An 18,707-nucleotide genomic window follows, 5' to 3' on the forward strand; every position below is an offset into this window, starting at 1 on the left:
TTGACAAAGTGATGAGCTGAGAAAAGTTCAGAGAGTTCATGGCATCAAACAATAAATAATCAGCAAATATTACATTTAAAAAAACTGAAACGCTGACCTTAATTTACTCTGTTTTTTTTTTCCAACACGTTTTATTAATCTGTGTTAGCAGAGATAAACATATTCGATCTTAACAAAAATCTCTATATTAAAGAACAAGAAAGTGCACAACACCTTATTTACTTTTAGAGTGCGTTTTTTTTCCATGCGGGCTTCATAGTGGGGACGAAATCGGTTATTTATTACGAAATCTTGCAAAGAGAACAGCAGCTGTAGGTGTGAGTTTATGTGAGAGTTAAAAGCAAAAAAAATCTGAAGTACCAATCTATCTAAAAAATAAACAGAACTTAACAGGCATTTTTATTTTGTTAATTTTATTTAAATTGTCGCTTTTTTGTGCCGAATACACATCTTGAGAAGAAGTGCGGCCTGACACAAATACTTAGAGAGATGGTTAACTTTGTATCTGTAACATATACAAGACACTACACTTCTTTTCAGGTCCAACAAAATATAAAGTTGTTTGTTCATTTTTTTTTTTATACACACACACTTTTAGCATGTTTGCGATTTCAAGATCAAAAAGCAAAACATGATATATTTCTTGTAAAGGCAGAGTCCCTTCCTCTTATTGGATGGGGTAAAGTTCCTTAATTTAACGTGTAACCGGTGATAAATCAGCTACATGAGAACTAACCAAGCTCATTACTGTTTAGAGCAAAGAGAAGGCTTTTTGATGATCTTAAGACCTGGTGAGAGCAGTATTTAGGAAAAGGTGTTGTTTCTTTGTGGCATAACAAGTATATTAGAGGATCAGAGATGAAATAAATCCATCCCACCATGAAGTCTCCTGTCTCTTGGGAGGATGACAAGTTTGAAAAGGGCTTTTTATGCCCAAAATAGGTTTCAATGGCATTAAGAAACCATTCTTTTGACTTTACATTTGAATTCGAGTTTGCACGCTGGTAAATACGAATGGGGCTTCAACTCATGCAAATGCATGTTTAAAAATAAAATCAGCTACCAAAAATATAGTTGAAATAAAAGACGAACCTGATGTCTCAGTGTAATTGTTTCATTTTCCAAGAAGATATCATTGTGAACAGTGAAATGAGCGCCCCTGAGGGATGCATGCAGGTTAAGTCTGAAGATGTTTAGTTGGGAGCCCCTGGGTTGCTGTCACCGGAGCGGATGGAGGGAGCGAGGGGGAGAGAGGGAGGAAGGGAAGGGAAGGGAGGGGGAGTAGAGGAGTGGACAGACACTGGTAACGGAGGGGGAGGCGTTTAGCTCGGCGAAGACGGGGAGTGAACGAGCAGAGAGGGTGAGAAACCAGCGGATCTGTCCCTTTAAATCACCAATACAGCACATTCGGAGGTGAGTTTGGAGATATTCGGGTATTTTTCTGCCTGTGTGTAGTAATTGTACCGCGTCTGTGCGCCTCTGCTACCCCGGCTTCTCGTCACCGAGGGCGGCTGCAGCGGGAAGGGGCTTCATCAGTGTCACGAATCCGGATTTCCCCAGCCCTTTGCCGGCAGAGAGGGTGGGGAGGACCGGGGACAGGGTCAGTGGAAGATTTCCTACAGATCGGCTGGACTCTGAGGACGCACAAGCTACTGTATCCAAAAACCTCTGGATTTAATATGCTCAAGTAGGTCGTATGCCGATCAATTTGCATAATCATAAAGGCATGCGCTCCAGTCTTGTGCCCATTGTCGATGGATGGCTTTATATTGGCTACAGCAGCCTGCCTCCCAAAACATGTCACCACCCTGCTCCCACGGCTAACAAGCAGGGCCTGTTTGCAGAGCTGGAGCGGTCTGGTCTGGTCTCCACTTGGGAAAATAGCTCTGGCTTTGATATGTGCACCAGGTCTGGCTTGTGCTTGTGCGTTTGTGCGTATGCGTGCGTGCGTGTGTGTGTGGATAGCCATGGGAGAGAGGGGACATGCTGTTCTATCCATCAAAATGCCCGCATTGTGTTTTCACACGGTGGAGCAGCAAGCAGGGCCTATAGCGGAGGACATGGCTCCTACTGTAGGCCCCATCAGCGCTCCGAGCTGCTGACTGGATCAATAAGGATTGATGCATTTTTGCGCGTCTTGAGAGCGGCTGTGGGCTCAGTGGCCTGGGCCTGGGCAGCTCTGCTGCTGTGTTTGCTCCAGGTCAAAAAGAATGACCAACATTACACTGTAGGATAAACGGATCTCCTATCAGTTCTTTTCGATTTGTGGGCGTATGAGGAGAGATGTGTAGAAATTCATGCTGGGTTTTTCTTCTTCTTCTTCTTCTTCTTCTTCTTCTTTTCTTCAGGGGCACAGCTCAGCTTTCTCTATGCGCCATAGCAGAAAGTTTGAAAAATCAACAGGCTGGAGAAATCCAAGCACATGGCTTATGATATTGACAAAGCTTTAAAAACATTATATTTCTCAAAGGTGCCTTGCGCTTTCTGCTCTGCTTATTCTGGACTTTAGAAGCACGTTTTTGAACAAAACTAATTTCAAATTAAGATGGAGTTGTCAGCGAGTGAAGGTGTGATAGTGGCACATTATAGTTTACTGCACCAAAGCAACTAAAAAGAGTCCTGTTTTTGTTGTGATGGGTGTTGATCCCTCAGTGGTCATTTTCAGGCTGAATGAGCCGTTGTTTTCTACACAAAGAACAGCCAAAGAAACCACTGAGAGGTTTGATATTGAGTATAAAACAACAACCCTGCAATACATGATGATTATAATGTTCAGCGTTTATTGAATCCGCTTGAGAGAGGAATTTATTTGTATTTGATGGCTGTAGATTATTGAACTGCTGGGTTTTACTTGCAGGTGGATTTAATATTTTCATGTCCCATTTATATGAATTAGGACAAACTATTAGCAATAGACCCCCAATATAAGCACAAGCTACAAATGACAGCCTCCAAAAGGAGAGTTAAAACAATTAACACATCTCTCGAACAGAATGAATAAACACTAAACATTATGACACTCGTGAAGAGGGATTTATTACGGGGCTGTTGTATTGTACTCAATACCAAACTTGTCAGTGGTTTTAATGTTTTGGCTGATCGTTGTAAATGTATATATATTCTGACGAATGTGAGTGGGCAGAGGATGATTACACACTTATTGGGGATTCACTTCCCTGTGGGGGAAAAAGCAATTGCCTTTTAAGACTGTGTGTGTGTGTGTGTGTGTGTGTGTGTGTGTGTGTGCGTGTGTGTGCGTGTGTGTGAGTGAGTGAGAAGACCATATGTTCACATAAGGAGAGATTGGGGAATCTCTAAAGTGGGGACCTTTTGACAGTAAAGGACTGGTTAACATAAGGATTGGGTTCAGGATTAGGATTAAGATTAGGCTTAAATTGTGGGATAAAGAGTATAGTAATGCATGTCCTGTGCCTGTGTATAGACTGTGAGAGACAGTTTCATCAGGTATTAAATTATACAGTCTATTCACTCTCTCAGACACACTAGTGTTTCGATCACTTCAGCGAATGCTTTGAAGATTTTATATTTACCATAACCACCACTAATCCTTAATTTAAACCTAACCTTAATCTAAAATGACTGTTACCCAAAACAAACCCTCTGCTTAAAATTAAATAATTCAGGTCATTTTTTTTTTTTTCTAAAAGGGAGGCCAAAATGTGATGTTTCTGCGCCCACAACATGAGGAATATGTCACACGCACACGCATACAAAGGCCCTAATTACAGGCATGAATCTCAGAGCTACTCCACAGTTGAAGAGTAATTAAAGCAGGACTCTCCTCCCGGGAGGGAGGGAGGGAGGGAGGGTGACAGACCAGAGACACAGGGTGAGAGACGCTGTCGTAACACACTACGTACGCACATTAAGGAATATGTGAGGTGTGTTTTGATCATGGTTGCTACCTGTGACTCCAGCTGGGAGAAACTCAGTGTTAGAAGGGAAGAAGTGACGTGGAGGTTTATGAGGTTTGAATGTTACCACACCTATGAGAAGAAGCAAACATTCTCTGTGTTAGATCTTACAGATAAGCGTTGGAAATTAACTGATGTCAAGCTACCACTCTGGCTGGTGGACAACAAAATGTGACACTCATTTTCATGTTTAATTTGGCACCGTCCGAGTGGTAGAACTGGTAATTTGTGCAACTTAATGACGTTGCGACGACAGATATAGTAATATGGATGATAAGGTCGGTGATGACAGTTCTGGCTTTGAAAAGAAAGTCCACCTGCAGGATCACAGTGTTGTTCAGTCTTTTTCTTTCATTAAAATTCAGCCTCCCTCCTCAAAGAGGCCTCAATGTGATTCAGCCAGCAGTCGTCCCAAAGAAATAGAAATAGTGCGAGAGAGAGAGACACTTAAATGCAGTTTTCACTTTCACAGCTATTATGTGTTGGCAAAAACACCTCTGTAGTGCACTGCTGAAACAACAAATGTTACCTTAGATCCATACGGCCTAATTCAAAACAAAAGTGTTTGTGGACCAGTTGTACTCCCCCAATTTAAGGGATTACTTAAAACAGCATAAAAATCACAACGGCATTACCTAAAAATTTGATGTTACCTAAAAATTTGCAAAGAAAAGGTGCAAAAAAAAATGAGGTTACTTTCACTTTATAGTGTGTTCCAACATCCCGGTAAAGAATGTCTTCATAATAGACGGGTTCCTATCAGATGCAGTCATGATAGTAAGGTTAACAAATTTAGCTAACCAGAAAGCTAACTTGGTATTAGCTTGACAAAAACTAGCCTTATGACAGAGACACATTTACAAAATGAAACTGTTGAGTGTCGTTTGATATCACGTGTTTGTCTCCATCAGGCGTTTGTGAACTTTAGCTCTCAGTGTCCCACTGGCCCCCATTGCAAGGGTTTACCTAGAATAACTTGGTAATTCATAAGTAAAAGTTAGGTTAATTTGTCAAAAGTTAATAGAAAATGTGCAAGTAGCTGGGAAGTGTGAAAACCCCATGTGGAAAGATCTCTCTTCCCATTTAACAGAACTGACAGTTAGCCAGAAGGCTAATATTACGTGAGCGACACAAAAATGAGCAGCGTGACATATTTGTCGAAGTAAAGTGAAGTTTCGTTTGGCATCACCTGTGCTGTACCTGTCGCTAGATTAACAATGAAGACACTTAATGAGCCTCCAGCATGTTTGTCATCTTTCACCACAAACGCCGTCATGTGACATCAAACTGACTTCCCTGAACTCTCAAAAACATATTTGAAGTTCAACAGGTGTTCCCTCACTTTGGCAGCTGGAACTTTCCCACTTCCTAGTTCTTCACAAAAGCACCATTGGCAGGAAGTTGCCTGAAAATGAGCTGGATGTTACATACGAAGTTGAATAACCGGGAAGTTAGGAAAAAATGATATAAAATGAGGAACTAATGTCGAGGTTTTTAAACAATGGGAAAACTATATTTGTAATATTTTTGAAATGGTTTCTTTTAATGCAAGAATTTTTGTGTTTAAATTGTTTTAAGCAAAAGCAAAATTAAATTATTCATTATTTTGCACTGAACCCCCCCCCCCCCCCCCCACACACACACACACACACACACACACACAAACACTACGCAAAGGAACTGGCTAAAATAAGAGAGCTATGTGTAATCAGGCAGCCAACTCACCTGTTATTCTCACCTGTTCTCCTTTCACACAGAGACAAGCCAATGTGAGCTCTTCTGTCATCCACGTCTGTCGTTTAGACTTGGCAACGACCCCCCCCCCCCGACCCCCCAACACCACCACCACTCTGACCATCCTCTTATCCAACCACACTGGTGTTCAGAGAGAGTCCTGTCTGCACACCATCATACAGGTAACACTCCTGACATTCACTATACTCATTTATTTATTTTTTTTTGTTTTGTTTGTGTGAACAAGCTTTAGTGACATTGTTGATCTCAAATCTGCCGCTTGCTCTCCTTATTTGTTGTGTAAATGTACCAGAACTTATTTCAGTGAGATGGACAAAATATGAGCGACATCGAAGGATCATGTGACCATCAAAATAAACTCCTGTTGCAAGCAGAGTGAATAGAATTTAACATTTTGGTCCTCATGAAGAGAGAATTTGTTGCAGGGTTCTGGTGGTGTACTTCATTAGTTTTATCCAGGTGGAATATGGTGGCTAGTATTGTTGTTCCCATGATTAGTGTTGCACCGCCCTGTGGTTGCCTCACAGTGGCGCTAGAACTCCACAATAGAGCCCATTTAGTCAACTGTACACTGTTGAAAATGTTAAGGATGATTCCGTCATGTATCTGTGCACTTTGTAAACCCAGAGATTAATGTAGAATATTCTTTAATTGTTGATTATACCGAGACATAATTTTCAATTTTTTTCTTTCTAGTGTATACTATTCAAGAGTTATCATTCAGAAAGTGTTCCTTAAAAAGAGAGTAACATGTGGAAAACACTTGGATTTGTAGAGGGTGAGCATCTTTCGTTATGATCTGTGGCCATCCTGCTCATCGTCAGTTAAAATTCTTCAGTAAAATATACAAATATGTCATGAATATAATGAATTCATAAATAATTTCTATATTCAAATGTTCAAAAATGAACAAAAAAACTATGAACCGAATGGCAAGAAATCCGTTTTAATCTGTAAGACATCAATTCTGTAGAATTTAGCATGCATGCTGTACATTGTGTGTCACAATACTGTTTTATACCTGAGGAAGTGATAGTGGGTCACTGTCAAGTTGTTAAGTGGCAAATGCATGTAGCAAACAACAAACTAGGCATCCCAACTCGGCTGGACTATTGAAAATGGATCTTTAACTTCATCTGATAACAAAAACTGTCTCAAAAACATTCTAAATTTTGGTGTTATGTGGTTAATCTTTGACTGCTTTGCAAGAAGAGGTAGCTAAACTAAGCTAGCTTAACTCTTGGTTGATAATTTGACCTGCTCTCTGAGTTTTACTCATCATTGCCTTGTCATTAGTCACGTCATTTGTCATTAGTTAATAGTTGGCCTCTGTTAATGGCCCATGACTGTAAAACGTGTTGTGTAAATGTGCTGCTGCCTTTTGTTTGACGCTGGTTTTAGAATTCAACACTTAGCTAATGGTTACCTACATCACCGTTAATTATTGTTACTCAAGCCGCACATTTGAATAGTGAGCAACATAAATACTCTAAGTGATCCAGAATACCGGTTAAATGTTTAATTCAACAATAAGCCCACACAATTGTATAATATGAATATTGGGAGGTTAATAAGAGATTCTAAATTGCTTTTAGGTGTGTTGGCCTCTTTGTGTCAGTCCTGTGATTGACAGGTGACCTGTCCAGGCTATGACTTCTATTAAAACACATCAAAACAAGTGAAAAGCACATCAGTCTGTTCATGCAAAGTCTGTTTCACCCTCTCAAAAAAACCTGCAGTCCTCTTGAATGCATGTCGGATGAAATCCTCCATCATTGTCTGCATAGTAAACTCTTGTTTTCTCTCTTGCAGTTTCTCCTGTGTCGGTGTATTCTGATGGATCAGTATGTCTACCACTAATAATATCGCCCAGGCCAGGAAACTGGTGGAGCAGCTGAGGATTGAGGCAGGGATTGAACGCATTAAGGTGGGAGCATAGTTTACTCATGTGTGATTATTCATCTACATCTGACCATCTTCCCACCTCCTTCTCCTCCTCCTCCTCCTCCTCCTCCTCCCTCTCTCTCATCTTTATCTCTTGTCTTTTTTTGTCTTATGTTAGGTCTCTAAAGCAGCAGCAGACTTGATGAGTTACTGTGAGCAGCACGCTCGTAGCGACCCTCTGCTGGTTGGGGTTCCCACCTCCGAAAACCCTTTTAAGGACAAGAAGCCCTGCATCATCCTATAGCTGCGTTACATACACTCACGCACACGTGCACACACACACACACAAACACAAACACACACACTCACGCACACACATATTCATGCACTTAAACACATACACTTCCACACAAATGTACACATTCAGTGACTAAACTGATCCCAGGACAGACACATTTACACACTTTTCAAGCAGCCCTGTACTATCATAAGGGGCTCTTCTCTACACACTTCTTCTATCCACACACAAATACACACACACGCGCGCGCACACACACACACACACACACACACACACACACACACACACATACTTCCTAAATAGCCACTCTGGAGAAGCGCCATAACCCGTTGCCAGAGCTCGGGGGCAATTATCGTGTGCTCACAGTGGCTGAGATCAGTATATCACAGAGGATGACCCAAGGTGCTTTGGTAATATTCATATATGCTGGTGAATAATCTACAAGTGTCAGCTTAACTTGAAAAGGGATTCGGACAATAATAACCATAAGAAACTGGATTTCTGCTCTTATTTTGTCATGAAATGAGGGGTGGGGTAAAGGAAGGACAGCTTTGCTGTGGGCAGGGAGTGGGAGGATGCATGTGGGCAAGAGACTGGGCGGTAGGCGCTCGTGCTAACCTTGCCAGACACGACCTGGTGTCTAATTTAGAGCTTAATAATCGCTTTTTTGTTTCTGGAAGTTAAAAAAAAATCACCAGGTCTGACAGCTTTGCTCTGGAACCTGCCTGTTTGAAATCATGGCGGGTGATTTTTGGAGCAACTTGCTGATGCCTTTGCCTTTATCAGGCTAGCATGTTCCCACCAAATCCTGTATGAACAGACCATCTCTGCCTGTGGCCTCGCCATGGCCGTCTGCAGCCTTTGGCCAAACCTCCAGCTGTGCCAACCTGTACAGAGAGTCGTCTCTAGGTGCTGATCTGCCGTCATGTTTCTATTTTCCACTGATGATGTCGGGAAATCAATGTGACGTCAGACCTGCACCTATAGAACGAGGGGAACATAGAACTCAAGCTATTAACCCCGGACGTTTACTGCATTTTTCTTAAGAAATACTTGTTTGTGAACTCAATGTACGTTTTGATATTTTTGTTGAAGCATTAACAGATAGATAATACTGTACATTTTTGATTGTTTTGCAGTCTTTTTGGCTTAGGTGTTGCCTCTGGCTAATCAGTTTTCTGTTCCTGTTAAAGTAATGAAACGACAACAGATCCATTTTGTAGCCAGGGATAATTCCTAAGCAGATACCTGCTAGTATTTTAAACAAAGGTTTCTACTGTATATTAAGCCTGGGCTTTACCCCGAGAGAGGGCGAGGTCACAGACCGACCACACCCGAGAATCAGTCTGCAAAACCTGCAAGGCTGGCCCGAGGAAATATAAAAGAAGCCATCCCAAAAAGGAACTAAACTTTCCCCTCTTTAATGCAGTTGCTAGGAGTCTGCATTTGATAGTCTGCAAAGATTATTCTTCACAATAGTTTTTAACTCAGAATAATCCCCCTTTATTACCCTGGCGTTCCTCTCCCCAATCAAACAGCACATGGGCTTGCACCGGTCAGGGACTGAATCGAGCCAGTGGTCCTGTCTCGGTTTCCCCTCTCCTCCTCTCCAAAAAAAAATCAAACAAACAAAACAAAACAAAAAACCAAACAAAAAAAAAACAAACTTGATTGTAAAAACCGAAGATGAAGAGAAAAAAATGAAGCGAAGAGAAACAAATTAAGTGTACAAACTTTCTTTCAGACGTGCAGAAGTGATAAGTTGAAGAGTAGCTGTTTTGGGTTAATTTTTCTTCTTTCTATGGAGTTCATAGAACCTGGTCAGTTGAGTATTACCCTGTACAGTGTTTGTAAGATACAGAATCTAAACACAGAATCCTCTCTGTGGATGTTTGATTTTTAAAAAAAAAAATTTTTTTAGTATTGTTTTCCATCAGTCAGGATCCTGTTTGTCTGTCATTCATTTTATGTTTTATTTTCATCATTCAAGGTTTCGAGGCCTGTGATCAATAGCGGAGGTTGGTTTTCACCACAGATAAAAATAGAAGATCTGAAGAGACATCAAGTAATATGACAGGTTTAGGGTCATTAGAGGATCAATCAACATCGGACCTCATTCCAGTGGACGGAACCAACCTGCGATCTGTTCTTTGACACCAGTGCAGCCCACAGTTTTTAAGTTTCAAGTGTTGGTTTCTGGCAGGCAGCTAGGACAACACATGCACCTTCAGTCGCTTTTTGACTAACAAGAGGTCAAAGGCAGGCCTGGTTTTTAGTGGTTACTTGTTGAACGAAGGGAGCTTTGCGCCGTCTTATTTACATTTCAGCATTTAGCCGAGGCTTGAGCAGGGCGGAGTCACCGTGACAAGAATAAATCGTGCTGACAGATCGCCATCGTTATAATCAATAGAACCCACCTGCTACACTGACTTGTGGGAGTTTTACCATTGAGATGAGAGGCTTTGTGTCTCAATGGGTGTGTGAGTGTGTGTATGCGCGGTTGAATAATAATGAAAGGACTCAACTGGTGATATTCTACATCAGAGGCTGTCAAAGTGGGACTCCAAACAGTTTCAGGAGAGAATCAGTGAGTGGAAGTGAAAGGATATTCGAGTCCTTATCAAAGGTACATCACACGTACATGACAGTGTTAAAGAGAGAGTTCAGACATAGTGTTTTTACTGTTTTTCTACTTTCCCTAAGAGAAACTATACTTTAATCACTGCCTCAGTGATGCATGCCTCCGCCAACTAGTCCAGATGACATCCATGGTTGTTGACAGTGACTTTTGACCTCAAACATCGAAAGGGCTCATCCTGTCATGCAGACAAGGAAAAACACGTTTTCAATCATTTCTTGCTTGAGTTCAAGTAAAGATTTGTACTGTTATTGCCATCACAAGAATCAGAAAGCCAGATAACCTGAAAACATGATTCCTCCAGCCACGACCGATCACCAGCGTAGAGGCAAAAAAAAAAAAAGCTTCAGGACAGCCATTTTTACGTCATGACTACGGTCTAATGTTGTTGGAGATTGAAATAACCATGAGCCCGTCAGCATCCAGAAACTTAATCAAATTAAACAAACAAAGTAGGGTGGGGGGTGTTTATCCCAAACAGTTCCTGAGGGGAGTCCCACAGTCTCAGACCATGAAAACCTCTGTTCTACATTTTTCCCATTGGCAACAAAACAAATTGAAACGACCAGCAGGACCGTTAGTGCTTTAGAAAAGTACTCATCTTAAAAAATAACAACACAATTGATTAAATGTGGCTGATATTTAACGATGTGTATTGTCTGTTGGATGGAGCTTTAGGGTTTGGAGCCAAAGGGTAAACATGAAACAGCTGACTAATGCTGTTTGTTGACTTGTCTTGGAATTTGTCGATCATCAAAAAGTAGAATACCACCAGTATTATTCTTTATACTTGATATCCAACAGTGCAAAAAGAAAATCAAAATCAAAAGTGATTATGTGGTGTATTTAGCCTTAAAGTGCTATTTATACAAAAAAAAAACATAGATAAATTGACAATGTATTGAAAGAACCATCCCCAAAATATGGAAGTGTAAAATATAAACAATTTTAATGAAGTTCAACTTCAATTGCTGATTGAAATTATATTTAGCACCACTGTATTTTAACTTTTGCCAGCCCCTGATTGAAATCAGTGTCTCGCCTCTTTTCCAAATCCAAACAGAGATCAGGCTGTTCCCACAGCACAGAGAGAGAGAGAGGGAGGGAGGGGGAAGGGACAGAGAGAGAGAGAGAGAGAGAGAGAGAGAGAGAGAGAGAGCAGGAGCTGGACAAAGGCCATAGAGAGGGTGTGTGTGTGTGTGTGTGTTAGGTGTGCGTTCTCGTTAGCTTAAAAGGATGATAAGGCAGAGGAGGAGAGAAAATGGAGGCTTGCGTGTGTGTGTGTTTTCAGTCATATTTGTTAGAAAAGAAACACACAGTGTTTTAAGACCACACGGTGCCTGCAGTGCTGTGCAGAGCGTCACATTACTGTACTCCAATTCTGCAATTCCAGGTCAGGATGAGTCTGACCAGAGGAGAGGTCATGAGACACTGCGTGAGACAGAATGCAGGCATTTCCTCCAGTCTTTCACCAGTCAGAGGCTGCACACGTTTTAAAACAGTCAATACTCCTGGTTGAATTGTAGGAAGCTGTTCTCTCATGTAATGACCAATAATAACAGTCTCAAAGCTGTTTGGCTCTCCTTGTGCCTTTCAGTTACATCTGATTAGCAATTTTGTATTGTTATTCACGGCGCAGAACCCTAATGTGATAGTTCCAGGGAATTAGATGATTCGATTATGTACCACTCTCTTGTAGGTGCATCCAACATGAGGCTGATACTAAAAGCTGCTTTGCCAAGCTTAGCATCGAGACTTAAGTCAGAGGGAGGAAAGACAGCTAGACTAGCTCCCGCAAAATGTGACAAAATGTGATTAAAATATGTCTATAATTCTCAGTTTAAAACAACATAATGTAGTTTGACTGAGCAGCTGATACCAAATAGTAAAGTACAGGATTCATCTAAACCTGTTATATTGAGAATTAGCATAGTACCGCACTATTGTAACATCATTGGATGTGAAAAAACTGATTTGACAACAAGATTGGGAAAGAAAATGTGTTCTTACATGAGGTACAAAGACATAATTGCTCATTATTATGATTATGATTATGATTATTATTATTATTATTATGATTATGACTGTCAATCTGGACCCACATTAGTTGTTTATGTGTTCCAGTGCAGACAGGAGGAACGACAGTGGCGCCATTCTTCCTTATCGCGTGTCAGTCTACCATCAAGATTGTCAGTTGAAGCTACCTATGCTGCATGGTGTTCCTTTAGAGTGTTATATCTTCTTAGACTCTCATCAGGCATAGGAGGGGCAGTCCGGCGTAACCTGTTTCTACAGATAATATATAAAACGTTTTAATTAGTGGGCTTTCGAAGTGAGGATGGGTTTGTCAGTTGTCCCTTCATACGGTGCAAGGCTAGCTCTTAGCCCCTATAACCAGTCATTATGTAAATTTAAGCTAACTGCAGTAGCTGTATATTTTGCATTCAGGCTAGTCAGATTAGTAATTCTCTACAAGGAAATGAAAAAGTATTTTTAAGGATTGCCTGAGATCTGTAGAGATAGTAGAGTGACAAGTTGACAAGACCTGATATGAAGGATGATGAACACAGACGAATTGAAAATGGTATATAACACTTTACCGAAAGCTGCTGGGTGGTACGAGGAAATGCAAAAGTATTTATGTCATATTTATGTAATGAAATTGAACTCTTCTGATTCAATAAAGGAAAAGTATGTCCCTGTAATAACTCTGGAATGTGTAGCTAGAGTCAATCAGAACTTCTTACTTAAGAGAATTGGAAAGAGATGAAAAGAGGCATGTATACACACATGCACACGCTGATGCTGTCCTAAAGATGTCTGACAGATGCTACTTTTTATCAATATTGTTTTTCAATCATTCCATAGCTGGTTGGGCATACGATCTGAGGTAATCGCTGGTTTGGCTGATCGTCTGATCGGTTGATTGTTAGTCTGCCTTATAGTGGTGTGTATTGTGTTAATGCTGGTCTGGGGGTTTACCGGAATGAACAGTCTTAATATTATAAGGCTTCGGGTGGACATCTACTGGCGTTTTGAGGCCAAGCATGCCTGGTGAAAACCATTTCTGGTGATGCGGGGAGAAGTGCAGCTCCTCTCTGTTGGACGTTCATATCAGATATCGCTGAATCAGCTCTGAGCCCTTCCCGAAACTCATCTTTTATGTTCGGATCTCCTGTGTATGCATACAGTATATGTATCTTTTTGCCTTGATTGATTATGAAGAAAATATATCTATTTTTTGTAACTGTTCTCTGATGTGCCATAACTCATGTTTTCTTGCACACTGTTAATATTTTGTGGATATTGCTGTTAAAAAAAAAGATGATATTGAGAAGTAGATGACATTAATAAAAAGATGATATAAGTATTCTGTCAGTTTTATTTTTAGCCGCGCTAGTTGCACGGATGGATGATAGTGTCATGGTTGTACACAAGGCTTTCAAATTAACTACAAACATTCTATCACACAAATTTTATTCGTGTGTCTCTCACAGTCAAAGGAGATGAAGTTTAGTTCCCAGAGGATGAATGCTGCTGACGCTGGTGACCCCCGTTACTGCACGATGGCAGGCCTGCCATCTTGGATAGCTGCATAAAGCAACAGCTGTTGGACAAGCTAGTTAAATGTCTGAACATCGCGCTGATAATAACTACAATAATAATAATAATAATAATAACTATAATAACTACTTTTTTTTTAAATGATGCGAGTCAGGCGATGACAGAGTGAGTGTTTGCTTGGAAGAATAAGCAAATCTTTGCTAGTGATTGGCAGCTAGCACTCACTTTGTTTTAAGCGATCAGCTCAAAGCAAACACAGTATTTGAATCTTGCATAGCTGAGAAACTATCAGTAGGGGTTCATCCTCTGAGATCAGCTTTGTACAGACTATGTTTAGTGGCAGTTATGTAAGTACCCATGCCAAACACCCCCCCCCCCCCCCGTGTGTCTGTCTGGGTGTGACTGAGGAATACAGTATATACACACACAGAGAGACAGAAGCCTCCCTTATTATATTACATTTTCTATGTTTTTTTTGTTTTTTTTCTTTTGTGGTGTCCAAGCAGGAAGGTGGAGTTTTGGTTGAACTGATACAAACATTCACATGGGCACACATGCTCACTGGACACAAGGAACATGCTGTGCAGTGCAAAGACTAGAACCTACACTGTGCATGCAATGTAAACAAAGAGGTAAAGCCTCCCACTTCATAGAAATCCCCTCATTTCAAGTCTTCTGTCCTGTTTGCGAAACACTGCCAGTTTCAACAGTCACGGGTCTCCTCCAAGTTTCAAACCCCAGCCCCCCCTCCCTCTAGTCGAGGCCAGTAAGCATTAGGGCGGAGGAGCCTAAGCCAATCAGACATCAGTCCCTTCCCTGGTCACACCCCTGTCCAGCAGATTGTAAACAAATGGGAGGTCCATGTGCCTGAATGTTCCCTCTCCTCTTGCTTTGGCTCAGAGCTGAGGACGAACATGTGAGAGGCGAGGGTGGAGTGAAGTGCCAAACAAAGCTAAAGGAGGGCAGAGGGGGGATGCTGCAGGAACATCTTGCTACCTGAGCATGTGGAAATACCATTTCATGGGTGGGGTTACACCCAAGAGTAATTTAACATGCCTCAGCCCTCCGTGGACATGCATTTGCAAGTTTGACTGCATTATTACACAAAAGCATCCACACACACTTTGCATGCAAAGTAGGTAATTAGTTGTTTCCCCTTGAACTTGTAGGCACAGCAGATCAGCGTCAGCTTGCTTTGCTTGTTTGTGCCAACGACGAGTTTCTGTCTCCACCCCAGATCAAGTTTGACTCACCACAAGAAGAAACCCCAGCTAATATCGGAGGCTTTGTGTCAGGCAGGTTTGAATTTTTTGTCTGTGACACAAATGGGTCATTGCATTCCTACTAGATTACACAAACATCTGAGCAGAAACCCTTTATGAGGCATTCAATCAATTCTGGAGAAAATAATTTATTGACTTAATTAACAGAGCCCAAAATTAAACCATAAATAACACCAACAACAAACAAACACCTTGTGCAGCATGAGTCATATCGGCTTAACAGGGTTTTATCAAAAAAGACTATTGAAGGCACAAATATTTGGTTTGTTTTCAGTAAAATAAGACTTTATATATATATATATATATATATATATATATATATATATATATATGATCACATAGTTCATTATGTTGCTCATTCTGTTTCATCAGACCAAAATACATCACACTCTGAGTCCTTTTTTCATTGTTTTGGACCCAGGATGCCAATAAACCCTGTGTGACTTTAACTCATTTCCATTTCAGTTTCCATGGAGATGATTCCTCCGCAGGTCCAGCTGCTCATTTCAAGAACACAAACAGGCCGCACGCCCAGTCTTTTCTAAAGAAAGACACGAGTATTGTACATGCATACCACACATTCAAATGCACACGCCTCTCCAAGGAATTCTTCCTTGTCGGAATACACAGGAATGTTGGCATAGTTTCAACATTGCAGCATTCCCATCCACTTCATAGGAACACAAACACGAGCAGGTCTCCCAGATACCAGCTGGGGTGTGTAGAATGTGTGTGTTTAAGAGGTGTTGCGCCTCTTTTTTTGACTATCACACCTCATAAACACTGAGTGGCCAAAAGAAGCACACAACTGAGATTATTTTTGACTAAAAGCAACGTAGCCCGGAGGAGCGGGATTCTGCTTCTCTGTCTTCATCTTGTGCAAAATTTAGAAAGCAGTCTCCTCTCCAGCTGTGTTTCCTGAATGGGAGTCTTTGTTCCTGCTTCACATCTGCCCGGATAGCCCATCCACTTCAGTCTGTTTCTGCATGAGCTGCAACACATCCTTCAGTTTGTCCTTAACTGAACCCAGGAAGAGATCCTGTATTCGTTGGCGTGCATGTGTGTGTGTGTGTGTGTGTGTGTGTGTGTGTGTGTGTGTGTGTGTGAGTGTGTTCGTGTAATTTAGCCTCAGGGCTCTTCAGCGTTCCTGTAGGACCAGTTCAGGCACCCACTGGTCGATACGACGGCTTTCTTGGCAGTAGATCCCCACCTCCTGTAGCCTACAATGATCCGCCTGGGGGTTCTGCAGGGGGAAACATTAACAACATCAAAGTCATGTTCAAACTCAAATGTGGGAAATGACAGATAAATCACTGAAAAGGTCAAAAGAAGACACTGACAAAAGTGTGATTGTAGCTTCTTCACCTCTTCTCATCAACTGAAATATTTCTGCTGCGTATTTTTGAAACTTTGGCCTTTGAATTATATAATAGAAGACAGTTTTGCTGTGTCTGCGTACCGTGACAAGCATGCAGTGGAAGTCTCCATGCTCTTCTTGGTTTCTGTTGGCATCTACAGCACCAAGCAGCTGTCGGAGCCTCTGAACCCCCGACACTCTCAGGATGGTGATGCCACTGTCGCAGCAGAATGACTGGAGCAAGGTGAAGTGGATCTGCATCGCCACGTCGGCTTCGTCGTCAGTCGCCAGAACACACAGGACCACGCTGTCAGGGTCTCTGGGGGGGGGGGGGGTGGATGGGCAGAACGTGATGACTTATAGGTAGGTAGATGAATGCAGGGTTGGAAATAAAAAAATATGACATCTAACTTACACATTGAGAAGTTTGGCTGATTCATAGATGCCCACGGTCAGGCAGTCTTGTTTCTGAGCTGTCACCAGCAACTCCTCCAGAGCCAGACCTACAGACTGCATCCTGAAAGAGTGAGAAACGATAGTTACTACGCCATTATCACACCCAAAACGCAAGTACATGACAAGAACAGTTGTGGGCACACTTTTGAGTGTTCCCTCAAAAGGTACAATTGTTTCCTCAAAATATCGGTGCAGAAATGCACCTTTTGACAAACAGACAGTGTAGAAAGTGAGCTGACAAGCACTGGTATCTCTATTTTTGAGTATGCAATGAATCAAATATTTCCAATATTCAAATTAAAACTTAATAATAAGTGAGATAAGTCAAACAAAAAGCGCTTAAGATTAGTTTTCAATAGGGTATCCGCTCACGTCAGGTGTAGGAGTGACGTGTGGATATTTTGGTTTGCACATTCATGTAGGCTGCAGTATTATGCAATCAGTTACAACTGATTCAGGCATAGTAGAAGATTACATAATATGATTACAATGACTATAAATATTCGATGTTTAAAAGTTGCAGTTTTATGTTCTTAAATTCTATTTGATGGTTGAAATATCTGCAGGTGAAGCTCTCAAACGAGATTACAGCAGCAGGTGACCGCGAGCTCGTGATGTTCACGTCCATATAGCAAAGAAAGCCGGAAAAGTTGCGTGGAAAAGAACCGGAAAACTCACCTGTTATCCACCACCACGCTGGAGCCAAAGCCTTCCTCGGGAATCATGATTGCAAAAAAGAAAATATAATTCCAGTGAGTATATCTGAGTATTCCTTCGGCGGATCGAGTGTTTACATGGGAGTCAGCGGCGTTTATTATTGGCGACGTCAGAGTCTCACTCTTCATATGTACTGGGGGGGGGCGGGACCGAAACTACACCGGTTTTGTCATTGGCTCAAAGAAAATCTCAGTGGGATTTGCTTGTTGTCTTTTGCAGGGGAGTGACGCTTTTACACCGAAGTTCATTGCTTTGTCTGACTTGACGCACTGCGTGACGTTACGCTGCATTCATAATAACAAGAATAATAATAATATTTATGATAATAAAACCTGTAAGTGCTGTCCTCGTGTACCTGCACGTAGTCTTTTTCATGGTGGTTTTGTTATTGTTGCGCATCGATTCACGGGTTTTATGCACGTCTGTGACTGTACATGCTTTTTTTTTGCGTCGATATTAATTAACCTCTGTTTTTACAAGTTTATGGCAGGAGATGACGCTGACGATGACGACCAACGCTGTCCTGAATTCTATATTTGATCTGTTTACTATTATTTTCATGCTTAAAATGACTTCATTATCGTTATCAATAAATATCCCATGATAAAGTCTGTTTTCTATTTTTAGTGTGACTGTAACATCAGTTTAGGGACTACAAGTGAAAAACAGCCTCTCGGTCTCTCGCAGTTTTGCAACAGGTGCTTTCATCTTTTCCAAAACATCCCAAGTTTCCGTGATAAAACTGATTATGAAACTAAATGGTGATTATGAAATTATGGCTGACATCTAGTGGCTGAATAAGGGAACAACATGTACT

General features: G+C 41.3%; 2 protein-coding genes across 3 annotated transcripts; one reads left to right on the plus strand and one right to left on the minus strand.

The window, feature by feature from the left end:
- Positions 1-1,292: 1,292 nt before the first annotated feature.
- gng7 (guanine nucleotide binding protein (G protein), gamma 7) lies at positions 1,293-8,164 on the plus strand. Of its 2 annotated transcripts, none has more exons than XM_086183779.1 (4): positions 1,293-1,413; positions 5,693-5,851; positions 7,503-7,617; positions 7,753-8,164. In XM_086183779.1, the coding sequence occupies exons 3-4, from the start codon at positions 7,537-7,539 to the stop codon at positions 7,876-7,878; spliced, it is 207 nt and encodes a 68-aa protein (XP_086039905.1). In that variant the 5' UTR covers positions 1,293-1,413; positions 5,693-5,851; positions 7,503-7,536; the 3' UTR covers positions 7,879-8,164. The 2 variants fall into 2 exon arrangements, with proteins under 2 accessions (XP_086039905.1, XP_086039906.1); XM_086183780.1 differs by lacking the exon at positions 1,293-1,413 and adding an exon at positions 1,420-1,687.
- A 7,304-nt stretch (positions 8,165-15,468) lies between these two features.
- LOC147246348 (growth arrest and DNA damage-inducible protein GADD45 beta-like) lies at positions 15,469-18,008 on the minus strand. Its single transcript, XM_086183778.1, has 4 exons — positions 17,852-18,008; positions 17,133-17,234; positions 16,820-17,036; positions 15,469-16,603 (listed from the first exon to the last, which is right to left on the minus strand). Exons 1-4 carry the CDS (start codon positions 17,896-17,898, stop codon positions 16,499-16,501), a joined length of 471 nt encoding a protein of 156 aa, XP_086039904.1. The 5' UTR covers positions 17,899-18,008; the 3' UTR covers positions 15,469-16,498.
- Positions 18,009-18,707: the final 699 nt, after the last annotated feature.

This window comes from Aulostomus chinensis, chromosome 17 (genome assembly GCF_037954235.1).
Source record: "Aulostomus chinensis isolate RoL2024-O1b breed Wild chromosome 17, RoL_Achi_v1.0, whole genome shotgun sequence".
In the NCBI taxonomy this organism is placed as follows: Eukaryota; Metazoa; Chordata; class Actinopteri; order Syngnathiformes; family Aulostomidae; genus Aulostomus; species Aulostomus chinensis.

Bases quoted from the DNA above. Each gene is read 5' to 3' on its own strand.
- gng7 (XM_086183779.1), top strand. From the start codon at position 7,537: ATGTCTACCACTAATAATATCGCCCAGGCCAGGAAACTGGTGGAGCAG. The intron at 7,618-7,752 runs GTGGGAGCATAG...GTCTTATGTTAG, and splicing joins CAGGGATTGAACGCATTAAG to GTCTCTAAAGCAGCAGCAGA.
- LOC147246348 (XM_086183778.1), bottom strand. From the start codon at position 17,898: ATGATTCCCGAGGAAGGCTTTGGCTCCAGCGTGGTGGTGGATAACAG. The intron at 17,235-17,851 runs GTGAGTTTTCCG...TCACTCTTTCAG, and splicing joins AGCGTGGTGGTGGATAACAG to GATGCAGTCTGTAGGTCTGG. The intron at 17,037-17,132 runs GTAAGTTAGATG...CCCCCCCCCCAG, and splicing joins TCAGCCAAACTTCTCAATGT to AGACCCTGACAGCGTGGTCC.